The following is a 26,891-nucleotide window of genomic DNA, read 5'->3' on the forward strand; positions in this document are numbered from 1 at the left end:
GCCACAGTGTTGATCTGCTGTTGATCTGCTGTGTCCTCATGTGTAAAACCATTGTGTAAAGCCAGCATATTTTTTACATATAACGCGGTGAATTAAGGATTTATTTAGACCAAAAACCAGAGGCGAGCTATAACTTTAGTTGCTGTGAGGCAGCACAGTCGTGCTTGTCTAGCTAAATAGCAGTATTAACAGCTAATGTTAGAGGAGATGGAGATGCGATTGGGCGTAAAAGTTATATTATAACATGATGTGTTCTAATGTAATCTTTAAAAATGTAGATTTGGACTAGATAATTAAATATATACAGTTAATCAAGGAGATAAGGAGATGCTTTTGTATGAGCTTGAAATAAATAGAGGGAATTATGACCATTACAAAAGCTGCATTTGTAGTAAATTTCTCAAAATTTAGTGAAATATAAATTTGTTGGATATTGTGTACTTCTTTAATCTTGAGTTGTGTACAATAGCTAGGTCCTCTGTCAGTCGGTGTCTTTAAAGATGTCCCAAATGACTTTCCTTCTTGGAGATATTATCCTTTCATCATAAAGTGCAATTCATATGTTTGTTATTGCATTTATAGTTCAGTGTTATTATTTGCAGAATGAGCCCAGGTGCTTCAATTGCAGCAGCAGAATTTAAATGACAGTAATAGTGGCCAAGCAATGGCAGTATGTATAGCACATTTCATACACAAAACAGGCATTCAGAATTATTTTGGGGGGCCTGTGCCCCCAGTAGAGCTTTATGTCTAGCATGCCTCATCCCAGCACCATGTGCCATAAACACAATAACTTTATTTGCAAGTCACATGATAATATATATATATATATATATATATATATATATATATATATATATATATATATATATATATATATATATATATACAGTACAGGCCAAAAGTTTGGACACACCTTCTCATTCAATGTGTTTCTTTATTTTCATTTACATTGTAGATTCTCACTGAAGGCATCAAAACTATGAATGAACACATATGGAATTATGTACTTAACAAAAAAGTGTGAAATAACTGAAAACATGTCTTATATTTTAGATTCCTCAAAGTAGCCACCCTTTTGCTTTTTTTGATAGCGCTGCAAACCCTTGGTGTTCTCTCAATGAGCTTCATGAGGTAGTCACCTGAAATGGTTTTCACTTCACAGGTGTGCTTTGTCAGGGTTAATTAGTGGAATTTTGTCCACTAAGGACTTGTGCCCAAGGAAACGCATTGAATGAGAAAGTGTGTCCAAACTTTTGGCCTGTACTGTATATATATATATATATATATATATATATATATATATATATATATATATATATATATATATATATATATATATATATATATATATATACATATATATATATATTAAAACGTATAGTTTCATCTTTGATGAAGTTTAGTCTTAGTATGTTATGAGTCATTATTCTTATTATCCCTTGAAAATATTGTAGATTATTTTTCTGGCTGGATATTTTAAATTCAGTTTCTCATCTTTTTTTTAATAAACCTTATCTGTTTCTTTCAGTGTCTATAGGCTACTTTGATGGCTACGGCTGCTATGAAAGTGGCAGTAGCCTATTCCCTGCTCTGCTTAGAACAAACGAAAAGGTTATTACTAGCGGGCTACAATTGTTGTGGAGTGTATGAAAATGTATTGTAAAGTGGATTGTATGGTCCACAAGATCTGTATCAGTTTTGTGTGGGGGCATGTTTGTGTGTTTGTAAAAATTGCTTGGAGGAAATAGGGGTAAAGAGGACAGAACAGAACACTGTGCAATAAATTATTAATAATCTACTCACATACATACCTGGACACTCTAACTGCTCTTAACTGCTAATTTATGCTAGATGTAATCTATTTATTAACTGTATAATAACACAATACCATACACAGTCCTATATATCTATATATCTATCTTTATTTATCTGTAGTTTATTGTTGTTTACTGTTTGTTTATTTTTTGTAAAAATATTTAGCTAAAAGTTTTATTGTTATTCTTATACTGTATTTTTTTCTATCTTTTTTCTATTTAAAGAGTGTTTTGTAAGATGCTAAAATCTGCTGCTGGAAATCTAATTTCCTTGCGGGAGTCATCCCAAAAGGATCACTAAAGAGAAGTCTAAGTCTAAGTCGATATGATTTAGGGGGTTTACTGTTTGTTTTTTTCATTCTGAATGTACTGTGAGGGTTTCACCACTAGAGGGAAGCATATAATCAGCTTTGAAGAGCCAATACGTTGAAACAATTGACAATAGTAAAGTCACATCACATCAGCCAAAAGGTATCAGGCCTCTGTAAGAGATTAGTGCAAAATTGTCAAATGAATGCCACTATTTATAGTAAACTAATTAGTTAATCTTCCATAGGCTTAATGCATCCATATTTTTAAATATATAGGCCTATGTTTGCTGTGACATGGAATTGGTTGAAGTAACACAGACCTCATATTTGGAGTTACTTATTTCTATTTTATAAGTTTATGGGTTTCATTGAATACTTTGGTTTTTACAAAGGCTATAACTTTACCACTCCCGAGGGCCCATTCTGTAAAGATTATGCAGTGATATATGTATTTGTATTTGTTCAGATACACATAAGCTTAACATTTGGACTTCCCCACACTTATGTAATGATGACATGTAAACTATTTATAAATATATATCATCTATGAATATACTATTTATGAATGTCATGTAATATCTGGCTGCTGTGAGTCATTTCACAAAGCCAATGACTGCACTCAGAGCATTACACCCACTCAGTTACTTATCAGACTAACACACACACACACACACACACACGGCTAATATAACCTTTCCTTTTGTTCTAAGCAAAGCAGGTGGTACTGCCTACTTATTATAGCCTTAGCCACCAGAGTGCTCTATAGATAATAGATAGATCGATAAGCCTAGATCTCTGACAGAGACATCTCTGATAGATCTCTGATCTCATGCCTTCAGGGAGACGCTACAGATCCATCAAAACACAAACCACCAGATTAATTAGCAACTTAAAGCCATTCAGCACCCCATATTCAAATTGGTTTTATAATGAATGTTGAATGAATGTTGTTGTTAAGTTTTCTTTAAGCACTGCTGGGAGGGGTAGTCTTAACTGTGTTGTATTCATTGTAATATAATGACAATTAAGGCTTCTTATGTTATAGATAGATCTCTGATAGATAAAGTAGATATCTGATAGATAGACATATCTTTGATAGATGGATGGATGGATGGATGGATGGAAGGATAGATCTCTGATAGGTAGATAGATAGGTAGATAGATATCTGATAGATATATCTCTGATAGATATATATCTGATTGATTGATAGATAGATAGATAGATAGATAGATAGATAGATAGTTTGTTAGTTCTTCTAACAGAGAATTAAAGAAATATACAAATGTACATGTATTCAATACAAATTGTATTCATAGTGTGTATGTGTGTGTGTGTGTGTGTGTGTGTGTGTACCTTGTCAGACTATGGGCAAAACACAATATAAAAGCAACATATGTTCACTAAAACACATTCCAGCACTGCAATACATCTTAAGGTTACATTTCCATTGAGACGAGGAGATTTGAATCCAAATGTTGTTTTTTGATAATAAAAAATAATAATAAATGTTTCACCCTCGGAATGAATTTAACAGAAACACGTCCATCTTCATTTTGCAACTTTTAATAAAAAATACAGCCAAGGTTCAACACAAGCACGACTCTGTTCGTTTGTAGTCTACCACCATAGACTGTATAGTCTATGGCTACCACACTCTTCTAAAAGTACATTTTTCCTCCGTCACAGTCTGTAGGCATTCAACTAGGCTATAATGTTTTAACCTTGTAATAAACAGATTATGAATTAAAGTACATAAAGCAATTTATTTTAAATAAGCTTGATTGATATGACGAAATTGACTAGAAAAACAAAATAGTTTTCAGCGTGCTACAATTAGGCTACATAAGCCTGTTTTGTAAACGAGTTGCTTATATTCTGTCCATGCCCTCGGCCAATAGTAGAGAAGTACAAACAACTCTATGTTGCAAAATTGAAATTACGATATTTTGGACAGTTGTGAAGGCAGCATCACATCATACTGGGCAGGATTTGCTGCGCATGCGCTCTGTCAGAAAAGCAGAATCGTGGCTGCGTTTAGCATTCAGAGCTAGCGGACTGGTTGGGAAACAACACCTGCGCACTATAGGCAGAAATCGGCGACTTTAAATATCCCCAGCTAATCCTTGAGCTAGCCATTATCTCTTCATGCTGTCCGGGAAAGGAAGATAACGTTAATAACCCCGCACTGCCACCTCAATTAGCCACCGTGCAAGACGGATAAGGAAATCTGCGTTTTGCGTGAGGAGTCTACCTTTCAGGCAAAATCACTTTTCTGTTTGGAATATTAAGAATATAGCTGCAACCTCGCCCAACGTGACTTCTTGTAATAATGAGGTTACCGAGTAACCGACAATGTGCGGTGGAAGGAGATGGGAAGAAGATGGACCAAGCTCCTCCGTTCAGAAACCCTTTTGTGCACGTCTTGAAATTCACCCCTATGGAAAAGGCAAAGGTAAAATTATGTTTGCAGGCAAATTATTTTCTCATGTTCAGATATGTTAGCATGTTTAGTAGTTTGTAGAATATTAACACTTCAATGCGACACAGTGGAGAGGCTGTCACCGTCATTTAACTTGGGCAGTTTTTCCTGATTGAATTGTAGCATTCTCTGATTGTAGTCACCTGAGCTAGTGTTAGCTAACCAGCTAACCGTAGCCACATACATGTTGCTTTCTCAGTTCTGTCTTGTTGACTTGCTGCCTTGCCTTAATGCTGCTGGAAACGGATGAGGGTCTTTAAAAAAAAAAAAGAAATATACGTTTAACTTAGCTGCAGCAACGGCATGTACATAACACATGAGTACATTATACATGAAAATCCAGAATGAAATCCAGCTATTTGAGCATGGCCGCCTGTAACGTTAACTGTAGTCTCGCATTGCCAGACCTATCTCCACAGCACTGTTACACGATGGGCCTAGCTTGTTGCTTTTTAACTGTTGCCATGACGTTAGCTATCAGAAACGAGCATGTTGTGCGGTAGCTTTGACCAAGATTTCATCTTGTTTTTGTTTTAAATATGCCATTGATTGTAAAAACGGACGATACCGTTGTGTGACTTCCCTTGTATTTTCTGCATGCTTTGTTGCTTCTCACGGTGCGTCCCACACAGCAACCAACACGTGTGGATGTGGAGAATGGGATGGAAAACTGACAGTCATGTTCATATTTCACCATCTCTATAACATAAATGTATTTTCCCCAGCTGTTAGTACACACGTTTTTGCTATAGTCGCCTGATATATATATTTTTTTACAATCTTTCAGCACATAGAGCAGATGTGCAGCCTCCGTCATTGGTGTTGATAATCAGGTCTAGCTTCCATCCTTCTCTGCATAAGGTGTTGACATGCAGGCTACTTTAGGCCTCCAGACACTGGTTGTATTATGTTTGAGCGTCATTGCTAAAAAAAAAAAAAATAAAATAAAAAGTTGGGATGCAGCCTGCATATCTGATTGATTTTGCACACTTTCTATCTATTTCCGTGCAAATATTGCAACATGTTGCATTATGCTCAAATGAAGGAAACCTCCACTCATGTGGCCTATTTTTGTGAGCATTAGATTATCTTGCTCTTTCAAACTGAGGCTACTTTGGAGGCACGCATGGGACCTTAGTCCTTAGTTCACCTCTTATTTTATTTTATTTTTTTATATTTTAGAGGTGTTTTTGACATTATCAGCATAAATCTGTGCATTAAGTCATAGGTCCTGGTTCAATGAGACATACATTTGTACAAGTACAGCAAAATAGGGATCCAGATGATGTTTGAGAGACATTTTTTGAAGGGATTATGAAGATGTGTCCCTGTTAAAACACTATACTACCTCTTATCATGTTTGAGTATGTAGTACTAGTACAATCATACCAGAGAAAAGTAAAACAAAAATGCCAGCATGCATTCTAAAATTGTTTAATAGAAGTGCATTGTTGATGTACTCTTATAAACCATAGCTCTAAGATAAACAAATAAATAAATGTATTAAATCTTGGCAAAACCTGTATACCTTCTCTTTTGTAAAGCTTCCAAATTTGAAATTGGCAGCAGCTTTCCAAAGTTGCACTTTGATTGACGTCCAGCAGCACATTCATTTCTTGTATATTACCTGCCTAAATTGTTACCATATAGATTGTTGCATAGGGTATGCTGTAGAGTATTAGTAAACAGTGTGGAATTGAGAACAGCTGTGAGGTATTTTCAGTAACAGAGTTCAGTCCAATGGTAGAGCCTCAGTTTTATGAATGGCGCTACTCTGGCATAGCAGGCATAAGCAAGTATCTTGTTACAAGTAAGGATAGTGACCTAGGGAGTTTCACACGTGTTTCTTACCTTCTGGCTCTTTTGAGACTGAAGGGAAAAAGATAAAATGTCAGGCGGAACAAAGCCCAGGGATTAGGCAGGTTTTCTGGTTTCTCCTATGAGGCTGAACATAATAAAATCGAGGAAGTTACAAAGAGAGCAATACACTTCTAAAATACAAGAGATCTATCTATCTATCTATCTATCTATCTATCTATCTATCTATCTATCTATCTATCTATCTATCTATCTATGCCAAAAATAAATGGCTAAATATTACACACAGCCCCCTCATTTTCCCCTACAGTGACAGTACGCATGCCTACATATATTGCAACTTTACATTAAATATGTTTTAATGCTGTTTTTTGCAAGTTAAGTGCTGAAGCAAAAGTGGGTCATGGAGCTATGCAAATGTGTTTCCTAGTTGTTCTAAACTGAGAAGTGTTTTCAGCATGTTGCACTGATCCTGCTTTCGCATCGGCAGCAACATGAAAGTGAAACCCTGAAGACTGATCGTTCTGTCTACCAGTTGACGGACCAATTAACCCACAGAATTCTGTTATGGGTTCAAAGAGAGAAAGGATTGTTGTATGTACCCCTTGTCTATTGTAAAATGACGGTGCTAAGTGACATACTGTCACTCAATGGCATGAGATGACAAAAGGATTGTCCAGCAGTCCCTTTTACACAGATCCGGCATTGGCGCCTCAATGAAGATTTGTCAGTAGCCCGACTTTTTAATCCACATGAAGATGCTTTTGCAGTTTTGCACCTTGATGAGCTAATACGCTGACGCATGGACCTACTGTGAGAACATATTGCATTGTTTCTGTTAACGATTTAGGTGTATCCGCAAACATTCCATTCTTAATCTAGATTTAAAGCCTAAAAGTTGGTAATGTGTCAGAGGGCAAGCTGCTAATGTTTAAGTTGATTTCATTCCCAGCTTAGGTTAGACAAGCCTAATCTACATTCCTTGTGTGATTGATTGGGGAACCCCACACAGACCTAGCCTAAATCTGTTTTAATCCTGCCAAAAGCGTCGTCGAGTCAATATCTTATTCCCACAATATCTATCAGTATTTCTATACATTGGCATCAGAAGTGGGTAACTGATGTGTTCCTCCACAAGAGTAGTCCTACATATGCATCAGTTTTAATGCGCAGTTTGCTCAATTTAAAAAAATTAAGTTCAAATATTCCTTCTAAAAAACACTTTGAGGTTTGAATATATTTGAATATCTATTTGTGTGCATTATGTCCATAAGAGGGCAAACCAATACAATGGGAGACATAGGCTAACTACTTGTATAGGTGTATTAATTGCAACATAAACATTTATTTTAAATGTAATTGTCCTATATAATGTACAACTTATTTTAAACACCATAGACCTCCTGGTCTCTCTGGAGCGTGCAGGAGGTAGAACCTGAGGCGAGTTACACCGTGATCACATACCCGGTTTATAATTTGCCGTTCCGAATCCTGTCTTCTCTCCAGTTTGGCATTTTTGTTACCGTCTTTGTCGCGTCTTGTTCTTCACCCTCAATGTTTTTAGTTCCGGCAGCGCCTGCTAATTGATAGAAACGTCATCAACACGCCCACTCACTCGCTGTGAATTCTCTGGACGACCGGTTTGGCTCAATAAGACATTACAGAGACAGAGAGCTGAATGTTTAGGGGGCTGCTGCTCATGCCCACGCAAGAGACACCTGTGGTAGTGCTGCTTTTTATCTCCTTTTTTTTCTTTTTCTTTTTTTTTTTCTTTCCACAATTGATTATTAATTTTCATATTCAAATGTCTTGTCTGGCTAGCTTTTCAACAATCCCAACCCTTACTTTTAAACACAGTCCGACAAGGAGTTTGTTCAAGCGTGTAAGTGTGAAACCTCTGCATTTTATTAACAGGAAGTTTATACACGTGTCTCTCCTACCAATGCAAAGGTTACAGTTCAAGCTTTTTATCAGTTAGATTTTCTGTTGCTTTATTTAACACAAGTCCCTGTTTGATTGTGGATTAAGTTACATACAGTAAAACCTGGTGGAAAGTAGGATTGTGGGTAGAAATCGATACAGCATAGTATCGCGATATTTTCCTTGACAGTGCTGTATCGATACACAGACGCCAAGTATCAATCTATTATTGTGTGTTGGTCGGTTTGTCTGCTTGACAATCCCATTTTGCAGCAATAAAATTGTGTGTGAGATGAACAAACGGGGACCTTTATCTATAGATAAAACAGATGTTGACAAAGTTTCCTTTTGGGGGCATAATTTGAAGTTGGGGGGGAAAAAAGGTAATGAATTGCAATACATCGCAGAATATTGCGATATGTTTAAAATCGCAACAATATTGTATCGTGACATTTTAAAACAATTGCTTGTACACACACACACACACACACACACACACACACACACACACACACACACACACACACAACCTAGTTTCAACCTAGAAGGGTCTTCTTCATCAGTGCATAGATAATAACAACAGACTGGTAACATCTGGTTCACAACTGCAATTGCTAACTTGCATTTTGTTCGCAAGACCTACAAATGGCTACGCTGTCAACACAGAGTAGAGTTCTGCTTTTAGACTAGCCTGTGTTTTTGATACCAAGAAGCTCAAGTTAATCTGGTACCTTTTACGGTATTGTTACAATACAGGCCATACTTGGCAGCTACATTACATTTCCCAAGTTGCAGTCCAGATGAATGTTTATTTTGTTTTCACATTTATTTTTTAGACTGGGACAAGCCTTGTTGCATGGATTTAAAGATGCCTTTCAGTACAATGCCTACATTTATTCTAACTCTTGGGGGGGGGGGGAGAAACTCTGCTTTTGTAGCATTGCATTTATTTTAATTCTAAGTGACATTCATGCATTCTCATGCTATGGGTCTGAATAAATCTTTTAACAAAGGCAGTATACAATCGCCCTAAAGCATTCCCGGCAAGCCCTTTTTTATTATATTATTTATTTTATTATAGAAATAAATACCGTTGTTTGTCGGTAGACATATATAATTAATGCATGTATCTTAAGAGGATCTTTGGAAAGTAAACATTTTGGAGTACTATTTAAAAAAAAAAAAAAAAAAAAAAAAAGAGAAACTAGGGGTGTCACTGACAACTTTTTATGACTCTTACCCAAAACCCAACACAACATATCTATAATGTATGTAAATAATACTATTATATGGATATTTTATAGAGCAGCTGTATGTTTTTTGGGAGAGCAAACATTAGTGTTAATTTAACATAGGGCTGTGCAATTAATCAAATTTTTAATCGTGACTACAATTTTACCACATTACCTTTTTGCAAGTAAATTCTTATTTTGTCTTGGTGTTCTGAATAAAAACAAAACGGGAAAAGTATGAAGGGAAATTTCACAGTTCAAGGTGTTTTCACTGTTAATTTGTTTACTTTGATAGTTGCAACATCTTTCCCAAAGTCAACGAGGAGTCGTGTTAAATGATCATGATTTCAATATTGACCAAAATAATTGTGATTTATGACGTTTTTCATTATCGAGCAGGCCTACTTTAAGACTAACTATTCTCCAGTTGGTCTCAAACATGTGTTTGCTGCTTATTGTCAGTAGTTTAACAAGCATATTTTCAATTGATGGAGTTAAATTGACCACTGTCAGACAAGCACTCTACCCGGATAAGATGCAGATAGGCTTCATGCTCACCAGTAGCGGTTGCTATCAAGACAAATATTGACAGAAGATAAACACTGCTATCAGGGAGTCATAAAAAGCTGTAAAGCAAACACTCACCATTAGAACCAAACAATGCAAGGTTTTGTCAGAGCCCTCAAGAATGAAGAACATATGCTCTATGAAGCACAATTAGGATTTATACATAAGGGCCATATTGTGACCTGAGGGCTGTCTGATTTAAATTGTCTAGTACATGTTGGCTATCACACCCAGCTCTTCATGCAGGGTAGCTGCTGTTCTGTATTGCTGAGCTGCCGGTGTGATCAGAGGCCATGCTGCAGGCCTGCTGCTGCCCTCCGTACTGTGTAGGACGGGCACATAAAGGAAAAAGCCTCTGGGCTTCATTACGGTATACTTTGGGAATTAAACTATGCTACACAGATTTTTTCTTTCTTTACACCAGATGCTGATAGTTAATTGCTTCTCATAAGACGAAGCACCATTGTTTTCTGATGGTCTTTTTTATTGTGCGTTGTTAAAGGAATACTTAACCCTCAAAATGACCATTGGTATGTCAGTCACTCAACAAGAGGTTGCTTCAAATTTGTATAAACTCTATTCTCTACTCTTTTATTGCATGCCTCCACAATGAAGGGAGAATCAATAGACAGAGTTGTCTTGGTGCAGTTTTTCCCACAAATTAAAAAGCAATTTGTGGCAGATGGGGGTGTCGTCTGGGGGGGAGGGGGGTTATTATTATTGTAACAATCAAGTATCAAAAGCTGAGTGATATGGTCCTTCTCTCCTACTTCAATGCCTAAAGAATCTATCTCTGTCTCTCCCTGACCCTGTCTTTCACTGGTTGAAGCCTGAAAATGTTGTAAACAAATTAATAACCTAACTAATTACACTGGTCGGACTGTTGAGCTCTGTTCAGGCTGGTCCTAAGCCTCGACACGTGCCTTTTTCCGTCGCGGAAAATACTTTTCAATACTCATCTGGATCTAAGCAGGAAACATTCAGTGTAAGAGTAAAAAAAATAACATAACATTATTTATAATGAGTTTATTTAATTCACAGCTGCTACATATAGTGTTTTGACCTTGATAACCCAAATGCACTTGCGACTAGTTAACTTTCTAAAGCAGGCGCAATCACTTGTTTGCTAAGAGTCGGGTCGGGACTCCAACGTTAACACACTGACAACATTGTATTCAGACTATAAAATATTTTTATAGCACTTCTTAGTGCGTGATTGTGTAAAGGTGTTCACGACATAGCGTCCCTGTGTCCACGTTCGGACACTTATTGGCTAACGTTCCATTAAAATATCTGTTCAAATATACAAATATGTATAAATATATAAATGATCTATTAATGTTTTCAGTTAATTTAATGGTGTAAAACTAAAGTGTAATGTCTTACCTTTCTAACGGTATATAGTTTTAACTGTTTACTTTAGCTTTTACTTTACAAGAGCCGGCTAAAGTACGCTATCAACGGTGAATTAGCCGTGCGCTACCTTTGGCCATAACCAGACACCCCTATCTTCTCGCTGTAAACACTGGCCCCGTTGCTGGTTTTTCGGCGGTATTAAGTCCCATCAATGCTGTCAAAACTACCGGATCATACTTCCGTCCTTCACAATAAGTATAATATTAGTCTATGTGTGGGAAACACCGTGGTGTATTCAAGAAATAGGGGTCTACACATTGCGTACGAGCAAAACAACAAGCTTTAAGAACTTGTAAAACCTTTTACAAGCTGTCATTCAAGTTGTGCAGTATAATCTATGTCTCGTTTATTCAGCCGTGTGCTCAGTACTTCCCAAACACATTTTCACCAAAACCTTACAATTTACAACACTTCTGCTACTCATCCGCTACTGTTCTAAGGAAGCTTGTGCAGGCGCAATACTTGTCCGTGCAAGTCTAGACCAGTAGTGTGCAATCCAGTGACTGTTCATGCAGAAGTGATGTAAATAGTAAGGTTTTAGTCTCAAAGCATGTGTTTGGAAAGTACTGAGCTTTCGGCTGGATAAACAAGACTTAGATTATACTGCATGAGTTGTGGAAGAGTTTGTAAATGGATATTTTAATATAGTTTTAAAATGTTGACCCCTATTTCTCCAATGCACCAAGACATGTTTTGACATGTCTATTTTTAGAGTCAACTTTTGGTAAATTTGGTGATTTGAGGCTTCATAGTTAAGACTAGGTAAAGTCAAAGTGAGAATGTTGCGGTACCGAGATGACTGACTAAACGTGTATTGTTGGATCTGTTTCTTTAACCCTTTTCCTTCTTTCTCTTCCTCAATCTCTTCCAGATTGCATTCATGACAGTCACACTGTTCCCCATCCGTCTACTCATAGCTGCATTCATGATGCTGCTGGCTTGGCCTTTTGCCTTCCTGGCCTCAGTAGGGCGCTCAGAGACCACCGTTGAACCCCAGTGCCTCTGGAGGAGGTGGGTGCTTTCTTATGCATTTGTGTGTCTGTCTGTTTGTATTGTAGGAAAGACTATAATTCTTAAAAGGAATGTGCATCAGCAACAGTAGAATGTGTTGGGCAGCTGGCCATGCAATGCTTTCTTTTATGCTATATCAGAAAGTAACTTCAAACCTGTCACAAATAATATTTAGGTTAAAACAAAATCTCAATATGTCTTAAATCTTGGATAACATTCATGTATAATACTACGCCCAACTTATCTGAGAAAGTCTTGAGCTACATTCTGTCCTGCTGTCACTGCTCATGCTCCACAGGCAATGGTCTCAATGACATTACATAACCCACAAAATTTACCAAGCTCTAACACCACACAGGTTTTTCAAAGTTATTCTGGCTGAGTTACACTCTTTTTCAAGTTGAAGGTGGGCCAGAGCTTTGATGGAAACTTATTAGGTCAATATTTCTTTCTACCAAAATTTCTTTCTACCAATAAGGATGACAAAGAGAATAGTATAATATATATATATATATATTATATTTTTTTTTTTTTTTCTCTCTATACACAGACAGACAGACAGACATGAGTAGGAATAATTTTGGGTGTCAATTTATAATACGTCCTATTGGGCTTAAGCATGCAACCAATCTTTAACAAGACTGATTGAAAATGTGCAGATGTTAGGTTGTCAATCCTGCTAAATTCTTTTAAAACTTTTCATATGGAAGTGGCAATTATCAGACCTATTTTAGTGTTGCAGCTACGGTATTTAATGGCATTTGCCAGGACGTCGATTGGCCTAGAGTGATGACAGTTTAGCTTGTGACTCAGCCACGAAGAAAGCGGAGCGGGAGAGACAGAAAAGAGTCAATGGGGTAACTATCCTATACTAATTCTACAGTGGAAGAGTGCCTCGCGGAGGATTAACAGTGTGATTTCTTGCTGTTGGTGTTGTTTTCACTCTGTGTCACTGCTCACTGATTATGTTATACTATAAATTAACTCATAACTACCCAATCTTCTATTTCAACTAAGTCATGTCATTGCCTTGAACATATGCATCTGTCATACACATAACATACCAGTGTTGGCAATGTTATTCCCATTTGAAGTTTAAATGAAATGTGTCCCTTACACATGCATGCTGTTGTTTTCAGACTGGTGGACATCATTCTGAAGATCATCATGCGGGTCATGTGGTTTGCGGGCGGTTTCCATTGGATGACTGTGAAAGGGCGAAGGGCATTGCCTGCAGAAGCACCCATCCTCACCCTGGCACCCCACTCGTCTTACTTTGATGCCATCCCAGTCACGATGACAATGGCCTCAATTGTCATGAAGGCCGAGAGCAAGGATATACCTCTCTGGGGTAGTAAGTACCAAACACGTATTTTACTGTCATTGTTACCTCTATGACTATGACCTACATTGTGAGCGAGAGAACAATCTGAAAAAAAGTGACCTGATTCTTCATGACAGCATTACAAAATATATTTGACCAAAATACATAACCTCTATGCATAGGCACTGATATTACCTAAACCTGTACAGCCACATATGGGTTCCAGTTAAGTATATCTTGTATGTGCATCTTTGTAAAGGGCAGGTCACAACTGTTTCTGTGAATTTCCTCCTGTATAAGTAAACTGAGGGGATTTCGCAATCTAGTTTGCAGAAATGATTTACAAAACTTGAAGCTTGGCTAATGTTCTAATGTATAGTGGTATACCTGGATATGTGCAAACACACAAAATAAATGCATGTGATGTTGTGGTGGAAGCAGATGGTATTTTTCAGCTTTGACTCTGCAAGTTAATTCTGTACCAATCTGCATAGTACAAATGACATTGTTAAACTCACAAACCACCCATGACACGAGGAAGCAGAAATGAAATATTCTTCTCCAGTTTTAAGAGATCACAATCAAACTGCAGAAGGAAAATACCTCTATAGTTACTCACATTGTTCTTACAATACTGAATGATATGGATCTAAAGATTAAATGTTGCAGCAGTGTTGTAGCCTGTCAGACATAATTGCCAATAATACCTATGAATTATTTTATGGGGGGAAAATGTTTCATTATGCCCTTCATGAATGGCCCCATTCATGAAAATGGTGATGTGATTTATAGACACGCATCCTATTCAACTCTTAAATCTCTGGACTATCACTCTGCTTTGAGATTCATAACTGGTAATATCTATGGTACACATCATTGTATTTTATATGAAAGTGTTGGGTGGTCCTCTCTCCAAGAGAGATGTGATACTCACTGGTATCTTTTTATCTATAAGGCTCTTGTTGGACAACTGCCATCTTACCTTACAGAACTTCTCTGTCCCTCAGAGGGACATTATCAGACTCTCTCTGCTGACTGGCTTTTGTTTCATGTTTCCCGAGCTCGCTCTGAACTTGGAAAAACTGCTTTTACAGGGCTCGACATTAAGGCTTGTCCGGGACAAGTGGATTTTTTTTGTAGGGCAAGTGGAAGAGAAATTGACTTGCCCCACTGGACAAGTTAAAACTCAAACAAAATAAAATGCCATGTTACTTAACGTTATTTTCCACTCATTACGTCTATGTTACCGATTTGAAACAAATACATTTTTTTCCCCCACAACCTGCGGCAGCAGACCCAACTGCAGCAGGTCAGCGGGCCGCTAACGTTAGCTGTTCAGCTCATTCTCTGTAAGCGATGCAGCATGAAAGCACGGCGAGACAGCCGTTGGTAAGTTAGTTAACATTAGCTTGCTAACACCGCATTACCGTTACCCCCTCACCACGTTGTTGACAGAAAACGAGCCAAATACAGATGTCACTCATGGCAATAGCAGTGTGCTTTGTGTGGATGAAGCATGAAGATAATTTGACTCATTTAGTGGCTGGCTCTCTGCCTCGTAGCGTTACTACTCCGCTGCTCGTTTGTCCGTAAGTTATTGCAAAACCTCAGCTCCGCGACTCGCCGGATTAAATATCCGCTAATAATCAACTGTAAAGTAGCTACACCTTTTTGGGGAAGGTAATCCTTGGGTAAACGTGGTGATTGTGGGAATTTTAACACCATTTAGAAATAACATAAAATAACAAATTAATTACTTTTTTTTTTTTTTGGGTCTTTGAACCATAATCAAAGTAGAACTCTCTCAAAGTGCAAACAGAGACTGACCAATTGTTTCTTTCAAGCATGATACACTGCTCAGCCTAAGATGCAGGCATGTTCTTTTTCAGGAATATGAGCATGTCCACGTTTTCAGGCAGTAGTTGAGACCTTTGAGCACTAACTATGCCTCCTGCAATTGAAAAGACAATTGAAACAGGCAGTTGAATAACCATCAAACACTCTTTGTAGCGACCAATGCTCTTTTCTCCTCTTTTGCAGTAGTAAACAAGGAAGTAGAAGTCTAGTATTGATTTATGACCATCTTTAGAGAAGGGAAGAACATGTTTCTTTTGTTTAATTATTATAATTATTTTTATTTTTTTTAAAGACAGACCGAGAGAATTTGCGCGAACCAGCAGCCACAGTGAATTGCTGCCGGGCTGCAGATGTGTGTCTCGGGCGAGAGAGAGAGTGGATGAACGCTGGGTTTTACTGGCAGCTTTTTTCCCAAATGCAACTCTGCTACCGCTCTGCAAAAGTTGTGGGGGATCTTCTATGCTAATTTCGGGGTCAAAGCCAGACTCCTGTCATGCTGGCTTCTTCTCTGCACTGTGTACTGATATCGCAAAGCAACTTTTCACTTTTCATTTTATTATCGCCACCTCTACTTGCTTGTATTGCAGGACAGCTGTTGGAATGAATTCCGGATGTAGAATATAATTTGAATAGTAAAAAATCGACACTAATCGAATGCTGAATTTTACTATTCTAATGTATTTTTCAAATCTCGCCCTTCTCGCCTTGGCCTACCCGCATGTGAAAACGAAATGCTTTTTTCACGTCACGTCTGAACAATAAATTTATTAGGAGTGAGCGACACAAGGCATTGTGCGATCTTGGGGCACGGTGCTTGCACTACGGTAGAGAGGGAGTGTAGGGCTGTGGCTGGGAATCAAAAGAAGGTTGTGAAATAATGTTTTAACGTTAATTAAAAAATTTATTAAAAAAATAACGAAATCAATTCAAATGGCATTATAGCGCAAGATTGACCGCTCTAATTGAGACACATAGGCAAATTGTCATTGTCAACGTGATGTTTTGAAAGAACCTATGTAGCATAAACAATGTATACATCTTCCATTTTCAGGATCAATTTATAGTGTTATGTTTGGTTAAAAGGTTATCTGTGCAACTTCAGTTTGACTAGTCAAGCTGGCCTTACAGTAGGAACCAGGCACAAATGTCTGGCCAAGCAAGTGGATTCCAGAATAAGCATTAAGACCTGATCAGCCAGAGTGACGTGTGTCTCTCAGGGTAACAGCTAGAGCCCTAATCCCTTCCTGTCGGCAGACAGCTCACAGTTGGAATCAATTTCTGCTTCTCATGGCCTCACTCTCTTCTTTCTTCATTTTGTGTTACCCCCACTCTCCTTAACTTGTTGTGTTTCTCTCTTTTGTTTGACTCTGTCTCAGAGCTATCATAGAAAATGCTTTTGCTAATTTTTCTGTGTATTGATAAAGATGGGATGTACAGGAAAATGCTTCCAGCATCTAAAAAAAACCTCTGCATAACTAACCTAGAATATTCAAACCCAGTCTTCGTCTAATCACGGGTCCTCTTTAATTTCCTTCCACATTTTTCCTTTGTAGTTCAGATCTGGTAAACAGTTGCCAAATGCTGGAGATGCCTTCAATCTTTGCCCTGCAGATTGTACACTATGCAAATATATATTTTAGTTTTTAAATTTTTTAAGTTTATTTTATATTTCGTTTTTAAGGTTTTCTTGATCTAACACAATCAAGTGGCTATGCTATGGGAAGTGAAATGGACAGTCATGGTGTCACTCTATCAGGCTGTCATATTGCTCTTTAGCTGTTGTAGTGGTGAGTGAACTGTTGTCTATCAGTTTATTTCAAACATTCAGCACTCAGGTTGTTGCAAAATAGTATTTTTGTTTTAAAATAGCCCGATTTGACTTTGTGAGGCACATACAGTTTGACTGGATGGTAACTTAAATTAAAATTGCAATATTAATGATATTTGTGATATTAATGATGTGTCGGTATCAATTGTGATAATACAAAAGTATAAAAACTAGGGCTGTTAAAATTAACGCGATAATGGGTTTCTAGGTAGCTCACCTGGTACAGCGTGTGGCCATAAATAGGGGTTTACTCCTCAACGCAGCGGCCGCTGGTTCAACTCCGGCCTGCGGCCCTTTGCTGCATGTCATTCCCCCTCTCTCTCCCCTTTCATGTCTTCAGCTGTCCTATACAAATAAACACCTAAAATGCCCCCCAAAAATAATCTTCAAGTGCTCATATTATGTGTTTTCCCTTTCCTTTTATTATGTTATATATCTTTTCCAGAAAAAATGCTGATAAAGTGGTTTCAAGTGTGGTTACAGTTTTTCATAACTTCATGCAGTCAGCTTTTGCTGCGATATGATATTAATGGCGAGCCGAAAGCGGTCGCAGTGCTGTTGACCTTACACTTCCTCGGAGACACTTCCATAGGCTGTTTCTACAGCACCTTTCAGCTACAAGGCAATTCAAAGTGCTTTACATGAAACATTAAAGAGCAATTAAAAACGGTCATGATGAAAATAAAACTGGCTAAAAAATAATATACAAATACAATAATAAAAAAAAAATATATTTTTTTACTGACATGACTGTGATGGGTCTGTCAGTTTATCTTCTGTTGCATCTTTAAAAGTGACACTGAATTTGAAACGGCACATTGTAATTTCTGCATCGGTTATCAAAGTATTTATTAGTAATACAGTGGAAATTAGTAGAAATGTGAATATTTTGGTTAGCATGTTGATTTATGGTGTGTGCCCCTACATTTTCTGGCTGTGCTCCTAACATTTTCAGTTGGGGGCCACTGTGCTCCTATTGAAAAAAAGTTAGTCTGGAGCCCTGATGTTATAGGTTTACAAAGTGAAAAAGCCCAAAGTTCACCCCAAAGTCACTTACCTCACTTTTGCCTCAGTCTGTAGCTAAAACGGAGAGCTCAACACACAGGGTGAAAATAGGAGCTACAGCAATGTGCAGTACAACAAAAAGATGGTGTTTTTTGAACACATAAACCTTTTGTGGTACAACCTCTAAATACAATTATGAACCTGAAAATGACCATAATAAGAGAAATGAACACAATAATAACTAGTTAACGCAAATTCCTTTTAATGCTACTTATTTTTTGAAGCATGATTGACGTTGTGGATGGCTAGCAGAAACAAACCTCCTTGAGCAGAAATGGATAAAGAAAAGGGTCTTTTGAATGGCAAATTAAGTTTCAAAACCCTTCCACATGGTTCTCTTGACAAGACTGTTATTTGCATGTATTGTCGATGTGAATCAAGTTACCACCGGAGCACGGCGAGCCTCAAGCACTCCTTGCTGGCCAAGCATACGGCTGATGCAGAGAACCCCATGGCTAGAGAAGATGTGGAAAGTGAAGGCAACAATGGTTCCAGTGGTAATCGGAGCACTCTGGGCTGTAATCCCCACACTGGGACAGTGGAACATCTGAGATCTTTGTCCAGAAGTGCACAGTCCTAGGAAAAGCTAAGATACTGCGCAGAACCCTCAGGCTCCCAGGCCTCTGGTAGAGGACCCAAGCTTGAAGGAAGTGGGATACTTATTTTCATACAATCAAGTATCAAAAACTGAAAAGGACACACTGTTGGATGCTGTCCTCCTCTCCTACTCTTTCTTCAATGCCTAACGAGTCTATCCATTTCTCTCTCTGACCCTGTCTTTACGATTGAGCAGCACTGGTTGAAGCCTGAAAATATTGTAAACAAATTGATAACCTAACTAATTACACTGGTCGGACTGTTCAGCTCTGTTTCAGAGTCGGGTGGGGACTCCAACATTAACACACTGACAACATTGTATTCAGAATATAAAATATTTTTCATAGCACTTTTTAATGTGTGATTGTGTAAAGGTGTTCACGAGATACCAACCTTTCGTGAACTTGTGAATTTCGCCAGCCATCTTCTCCTGTTTCTCTTGTCATGGAGACAGACGCTGTGTGCACGGGGGAGGGGCTGTGTGTGTGTGTGTGTGTGTGTGTTTGTTGTTTTGTTTTTTTTGTGTGTGTGTGTGTGTGTTGTGTGTGTGTGTGTGTGTGTGTGTGTGTGTGTGTGTGTGTGTGTGTGTGTGTGTGTGTGTGTGTGTGTGTGTGTGTGTGTGTGTGTGTGTGACGCAAGTGACAATGAGACGGAGGAGAGCAGGGAAAGGAAATGGCAGCTGAACGAATAAGCTGTGTGTCACTTGGGTTTCTTAAATCACCCCGTCTGCCCCCAAGACCCTGACCAGATCGTCAACATTGTAGCTGAAACTACCTTGTTCCTAGCCTGGAACCTTCTTTTGCATTTGTGATCCACATGTAAGACTCATCTGACTTATGCAACCAGCATTGAGGAACACATGATCCTGTGTTAAGTGTAGAAGATACAGCAGCAATATAAGACAGTTTTAGACAGACTTTATTTCCACATAAGATGGGGTTAGGTTGGCTGCTTAGTTTTTCTGTATAGAATTAAATGATTGTTAGCAAGCTCTATAAACCCAATATTTCCTGATATATGTTTTAGTTTGACGCTATCCTATACAATGTTCATAATGAAATGTTGCTTGGAATGTCACCTCTTGCTTTTCCACTATTAAATAGTATTAAATAGATTGTTTATAAGAAAACTGATAAGTAAACCTTTGTGGCTAATGTTTTGCCCTCATCAACAGTGGTTTCTGGAATCTACAGTATCTGGTAAACAGGCATTGCATGCAACTGTGGTTTACAGATGAATGAATGCCACTTAAACACAGGAATGTTTCAGTACAACCACATTCTTTCACTCTTCACCACTGTGCAGCTCTGTTCGAGGGATTTGGATTGAAGTGCTTTGTTTAAGGACACCATTAGAGTTGTGGTTGATGTAAAGAGGAGCGAGGCTCTCTTTCCTTGCTGGCTTTTCTTAGCCGGTACAGTGAAGTGTTTGTGCTACTGAATCAGATAGTTTTAAAGTCATGATCATGCAACAAGATCTACTGTTTGACACAATACAGACATGGCCTGTATTACCAGGTGAAGTGAAAAGTTCCGACTGAGTTCTTGCAAATTCCAGTTAGAACCAGAAGTCAAGAGTTCGCCCCTCTCCCTCCACTAATAAACCACTAAATGGAGTAGATACAGACGATGCAGAGACGCTTTAGTTGCTTGGATGTTAGGGCTGGGCGATATGGCCTAAAAATAAAATCAATCTGCAGATGCCAATGTTTTGAAAATGTTCAAAACAAGTTTTATTTTGTTTTGACTCATGCACACACATGGGGCATGTATACCATTATGATTATTCATGCCAATTTTGTGGAAATATAAATTGGTTTGAGTTTTTTTTTTTTGGGGGGGGGGGCTATATATTCAACAACAAAACGGATGCGTGAGATAAAGCTGTTTTCACACATACAGGTGGTAATTCACTTCTCGTTCCTTGCTAAAAGTTCAAATCATTTTAACGTTATTGCACAACCTTGCCCCTATTTTCACCTGTTGCTGAGTAACGTACGTTAACATCCCATGGTCTCTTGAATGTAGCATACCTGTAGCAAGCTCCTTCGTAGCGATTAAAAAAACGTAGAAGCGGAGCTCCGTGCTACAGAGCGGCAATTGCAAGTTGTTTAAGCCGCTACAGACCGCCGTCACAGCTCGGTTGTATCAGCGGCATTTAGTAGATGTGTTGAGTTGTGTAGAGTTCCTCAACACCGCCTCTGGTGCCCCGCATGGTGCTCCTTCAGGTCAGCTGTAGCTGGTGGTTCAGTTATCCGAGAATAGGTGACTCTCAGCCGGGGACAGTGCACCGCGAGGGGCCGGTCATTTCAGCGGAGATTACAGATAAGTAAGTAATGAAACGACTGGTTAAGAAAATAATTAATGTTAGTCCCTGTCGCTGCCATGTTGTTTGTGTATCTCCTATGGCAAACGCGCAGGGGGAGGGATGAGCCCTATCTGAGCTACGGGAGCCCAGAGGGGAGCGTCGTCGGATATTAAGGAGAAAATCGACTTTTCATTTAAACAAATCCACGTTAACTACACATTCGAGTTAATCGATAAAATCAATTTATCGCCCAGCCCTATTGGATGTCAAAAGAAATCAAAATAAAACAAAATTGTATTCATTGACATTTTCTCTACTCTGTGTCTGCTTTCTTGTTCTAGCTTTGATTAAGTACATCAGGCCAGTGTTTGTGTCACGGTCAGACCAGGACTCCAGAAAGAAGACTGTGGAGGAGATCAAACGCAGAGCTCACTCTGGAGGGGAATGGCCTCAGGTAAATGGATGGAAATTTGTCTGCACACTTGTGTATTTTCACTTGTGGGCACACGCTCCCATAACGGGACCTGATTTTAAAACGAATGTAGGACAACAAAATCATGCAACCATTATCCATTTAACTATGATTTACTGACATTTTGAATTCATGTCAGTTTTAAAAACCAATGCATTATGGTTTCTAGTGAAAATCCATTTTATCTGTACAAAACACCCCTAAGGTTACAACTGCAACCCCGGTACTCTGATGGCATGATTGAGGTATGTGGGGCATCCTCATAGTAAGAAGAATAGAGAGAATGCTTGAAAAAGACCTAGACATCCCTGAAAAGGACAAAGCTCCAGACAAATGGACATTTTACCACTAAAATCCAGCGTTGCAGACAACATTGTTACGACTAACTGCACATCTGACTTATAGCAACTTGCAATATAATGCAAGCTAATTTACATATTTCTGCCTTGTACTATTCTGTTTAGGATATGACCAATGTTTTTGTAATTTGTTTCCTTTTTCATTACAGATAATGATTTTTCCAGAGGGAACATGCACTAATAGGTCCTGCCTAATCACCTTCAAGCCAGGTAAAGCTCTCCCATCATCATCCTTCTTATGCTGGCAGCTTGCTGGCATGCACTGATATGTCATACTCAACCTAGTGGGCATTTTGACTTATAAATTAAATGTAGCTTTAAATGTGATGTGTGGTTTTAATTGTTGTGGAATAAGAACTGGAATCGGTGTTGACATTGAACATTCCCAAGGTTTGAATTATGATGTGAAAGTTTAAATTTAAGTTTAACCTGACATTTACCTTTTTGACTGATTTTTCTGTCACAACATTTGTGATATTCAAATAACACATAGGTATGATATAGGCTGGGCGATTGGCTGCATCTATGGCTCATGGACTTTATTTGGCAGATATTTGAATTACCAAATAAGTGCATTTACATTTCTGCGTTGGTTTGGTGTTTTTTACTGTACAATTTCTTTTTCAGTGCACTTTGTCAAACATGCACTATTCTAATTCTTATTGTGTATGCAGATATGTCAAAGTGAAATAAACCTTTTGTCTGTTTTACTCTTGCAGGGGCCTTCATCCCAGCTGTACCAGTGCAGCCTGTGGTGATTCATTACCCCAATAAACTAGTAAGATTGTTTATGGATATGCTATTTCTTTGTAGAAAATCTCAATCACATAATCGTTTTACACAATTAAATACTATCTGTTGATATTGAAACTTTGTAATATCATACAGATAGATTGTGAGTGACATCCCCCACATCTCCTTATTCATATCTTAACTGTGTGATCAAGTGCAAACATGATTGTTCTAACTCTGGTTCCCTAAAGATTAATCAGTGGCCCCACACCTGCTCACTGATCCCGGTCAACAATCGTATAGTCTTTTCTTACTTTAATTTAAGCAGAAAGTAGCCTATAATATAAACTAAACACATAAGAGTACTAAGAGTATGTATTTTAAACATTAAATTACATAAAGGGCCTGCAGTACTAAAATGTTAGTGCTCTGTGTTAGTTCTGGAATAATTTGCATGGGCCATATTGTGTGCGTCTGTAAGTGTACCATGCATGTCCTGTAGCCCGCTTGGCATCTTACCAGAGTCTCACTCAGTGGTAGGTAAAGATCTTGCCGGTCACATGGTAGGAAGAAAGATATTGCAGGTAAATATAGTATCCATGAAGGAGAAAATGTTCTGAATATACAGAAAGATTTGCAAACTCAGCTGAATCCTATATGGTACTGTGAGATCCTCCTTCAGTCAACACTTAGTGTTGTGGTAATATTGTGTAATTATTTTTAAGCTCTTAGGGTCAGGTTAGATGAAAATATTGTTTATATACAGTATATAGAGGTAGCATGCATATTTTCAGTCTCTCCAGGAAGGTATTCATAGTGTTGCTTTCGGTTGTTCACATGAGAAGTGACAGAACTGGTTTTGTAAAAAAGAAAACTACAGAGAAGTTTAAACTCTCTCAGCTTCACACAGCACCCCAATCGCAGCGTGATTTCGGTGTGAATGTTTTGGAAAGTTTTAGCACATTTTCGGACACAAGCAGTGGCTATTGCTAAATAGGCTGAATCTAAATTTGAAAATGCAAATCAATTAGGGTTCTCTACTCAAAATACTGAAAAAAAGTGGGCAGGGATTGCTTCCATGTGGCTCACAGAGACCGTTCCCCAACTCGTCAAAGTGAAACGCTTTGTCACGTCCCTCGGCATCTGATACCGACGCACAAGGCACTTACAGACACTAACATTAATGCGCGACCGGCTATGAAAAAAAAAGTACAGAGCTGAGATTACAACACACTGAGGCAGTGTGACTTCATTCTCTGCTCAGGATTACTTCACTTCACACATCTTTACACAGCAAATATTAGTTTACTGCTATATTAATGTTCTTAATGTCGAGTACAGCCTCTTGAATCTTTAAAAGCACATTCAGTGCCATCAGAAGTCACACTAGAACTGGCTATGTGGTGCTTTGTTAACTGATAGCCTGCGCCTGCTCACCTGCAATGCTCCACCGCAGCAGTCCACAGGTATCGCATGGGTATGTAAAGGCTTTGTAATCCATTCAAGTATATGTAGGTGCAACAGGCTGTGGGCATATGGGACTCATGTGGCCACAGCAGCAATTTTGAGTCACTATTATTTTTTTATTCATGAAGCATTTGCATGTATTATTCAAATTGACTTCCCATTGTGGTTAAAACAAACCATTGCACTAATTATATACAAGTAAATCTTTTATTGAGAAAGCATGAGTTTGCCTTGTTTAAGTTCTGGATGCACAGATAAGCCGGAGTATCTCAACTAAACTCATTTGTGCAGAATAATGGACCCTTGATTCAGTAGACACCTACTGGCAGGCCAAAAAGGCTGATTCAGTTGAAGTTGTTTGTCGGGTTATGAGAAGAATTCAGTGAAGCGTTCAAAGCCACTTTCTGATAGCCTCACTGGGAATCTGGCTAATCACGATATGACTCAGAAGGCAAGTACAAGGCATTGCTCGGGCTTGTTAGTGAGGCTGTGGAAAACCAACGGACATTGTGAGATGGAATTGTTTGAGAATCTTATAACTCCAGCAAACCTACACTGTCATCTGCTTAAGGAGGTGGTGCTCAGATGTTCCGCAATACTTGAAGTCAGTTGTAGAAATCACAAATGTAGTTGCAAAACGTGAATGGTGCAAACTGTGGTCAGGCTATTGAAATCAGTGGAGTCACATGATGATGACACATACTTTAAGTATAAACTTTTTTGTTTTTTTGCCAAGTCACTGTGTTTGCATGCACTATAGTAACTCCAGTATTCCCCACTTTTTGCACTAACCTAATTTTAGAAATGTCCATGGAAATGGGAACTTAAGTTTTCTAACCCGGTTTACCTAAGTACTTGGCCATGTCAACCCGTAGCCGAGATTTTAAAGGATCACATTTGTATTTAAAATAACTCAAACATTTAGATATCCTTAGAAATATGCCAAAACTGGTGCACATTTTTTTAAGAAGGTGGCTGAGGAATTAGATTAATCAAATGTGATTTATTAAAGAAGTGTTTTTGAGTCTTTCAGACCAAATGTGAATAATTTGCCCGTATAAATCACATCAATTCAAAATTCAAACCCATTTATCGCTATAAGCCTATTCACATAAAATCCGTATTTTGCAGTGCAGGTTTTCTCTTACTGTGAATTTTGGATGCCGATACAAACAAGCCAACCAATAAAATAAAGACTTTTGCGCATGCGATCAGTAGATTTTCTCAGATGTCAATGTCATAATTCTGTTCATACCGTCACACAGCAGTATGGATATTGACTGATTGATCCATTTGGGCTCGCAAAATAAAAAGATTATAACGAGAACAAACATAAAGACAACATCTGGGGAAGTATAGCAGTTGAACTTGCTTGTGATGGTGATAGCCTATAAAGGCGTTTCTTGTCAAGGTAACATATAGAGTACCATTCGCTTCCAAGTGCATTAGTTGATGTTATGCTATGGACATTATACTTTTATAAATTTGTGTGTGTGTGTGTGTGTGTGTGTGTGTGTGTGTGTGTGTGTGTGTGTGTGTGTGTGTGTGTGTGTGTGTGTGTGTGTGTGTGTGTGTGTGTGTGTGTGTGTGTGTGTGTGTGTGTGTGTGTGTGTGTGTGTGTGTGTGTGTGTGTGTGTGTGTGTGTGTGTGTGTGTGTGTGTGTGTGTGTGTGTGAAACCCATTTAGACTAATTTGGAGCTTTGGTCCAGTCAAATGATGAAACCCAGTGCTGTGAAACTCAGCATCTACACTGGAAACAATAACATGTTTTATTGGCGCCACCCATAGGAAATGCGACCACATTGTAACTTTTCTACACAGTCTTGCCCACAAGCCTTTCCCTAGTTTGTAGAGTTGATTGTGTGACTGTGGGAACCTTACATTTTTGGTGGAATGCACGGAACGCAAATATTTGTGTCGGCCTCGTTTGTCAATGAATATTCTGTGTTTTTGTTCAAGTTTTTTATGTTTGTGTGTAAATGGGTGTGAAAAGGCCTTCAAGACAGTACATGTGGATGGATTTCCTGCCTTAACCTGATTCCACAGTAATCGGATTTTTGGTGTGCAAATAAGCATTAAAGGTTTAGGCAAGAACAACTGCAGAAAGGAAGTTAAAACTTGGTCTAAAATGCATCCTGGAAATAGTCCTTAGTTTTTCAATCTGTCTAATTATGTCTTTGCTTCATGTCCTTTTTTACAGGACTCAATCACATGGACATGGCAAGGGCCTGGAGCGTAAGTACACAGTTTCTGAATTTCATTAATGGTATGCTTCAGTTTCTAGTTGCTGTTAATATATAAATCTATTTTT

At 38.3% G+C, this 26,891-nt stretch overlaps 1 protein-coding gene across 1 annotated transcript in view; it reads left to right on the forward strand.

The window, feature by feature from the left end:
* The first annotated feature begins 4,126 nt into the window (after positions 1 to 4,126).
* The window catches only part of LOC120562533 (lysophosphatidylcholine acyltransferase 1), a 33,537-nt gene continuing 10,772 nt past the window's right edge, over positions 4,127 to 26,891 (forward strand). Inside the window, exons 1-7 of the mRNA XM_039806257.1 lie at positions 4,127 to 4,581; positions 12,433 to 12,572; positions 13,712 to 13,926; positions 21,892 to 22,004; positions 22,531 to 22,591; positions 23,101 to 23,159; positions 26,781 to 26,815. Of these exons, the coding sequence (XP_039662191.1) occupies positions 4,459 to 4,581; positions 12,433 to 12,572; positions 13,712 to 13,926; positions 21,892 to 22,004; positions 22,531 to 22,591; positions 23,101 to 23,159; positions 26,781 to 26,815 (746 nt within the window). The 5' untranslated portion in view covers positions 4,127 to 4,458. The remainder of the gene's footprint in view (positions 4,582 to 12,432; positions 12,573 to 13,711; positions 13,927 to 21,891; positions 22,005 to 22,530; positions 22,592 to 23,100; positions 23,160 to 26,780; positions 26,816 to 26,891) is intronic.

Source organism: Perca fluviatilis, chromosome 7 (assembly GCF_010015445.1).
Source record: "Perca fluviatilis chromosome 7, GENO_Pfluv_1.0, whole genome shotgun sequence".
Classification (NCBI taxonomy): Eukaryota; Metazoa; Chordata; class Actinopteri; order Perciformes; family Percidae; genus Perca; species Perca fluviatilis.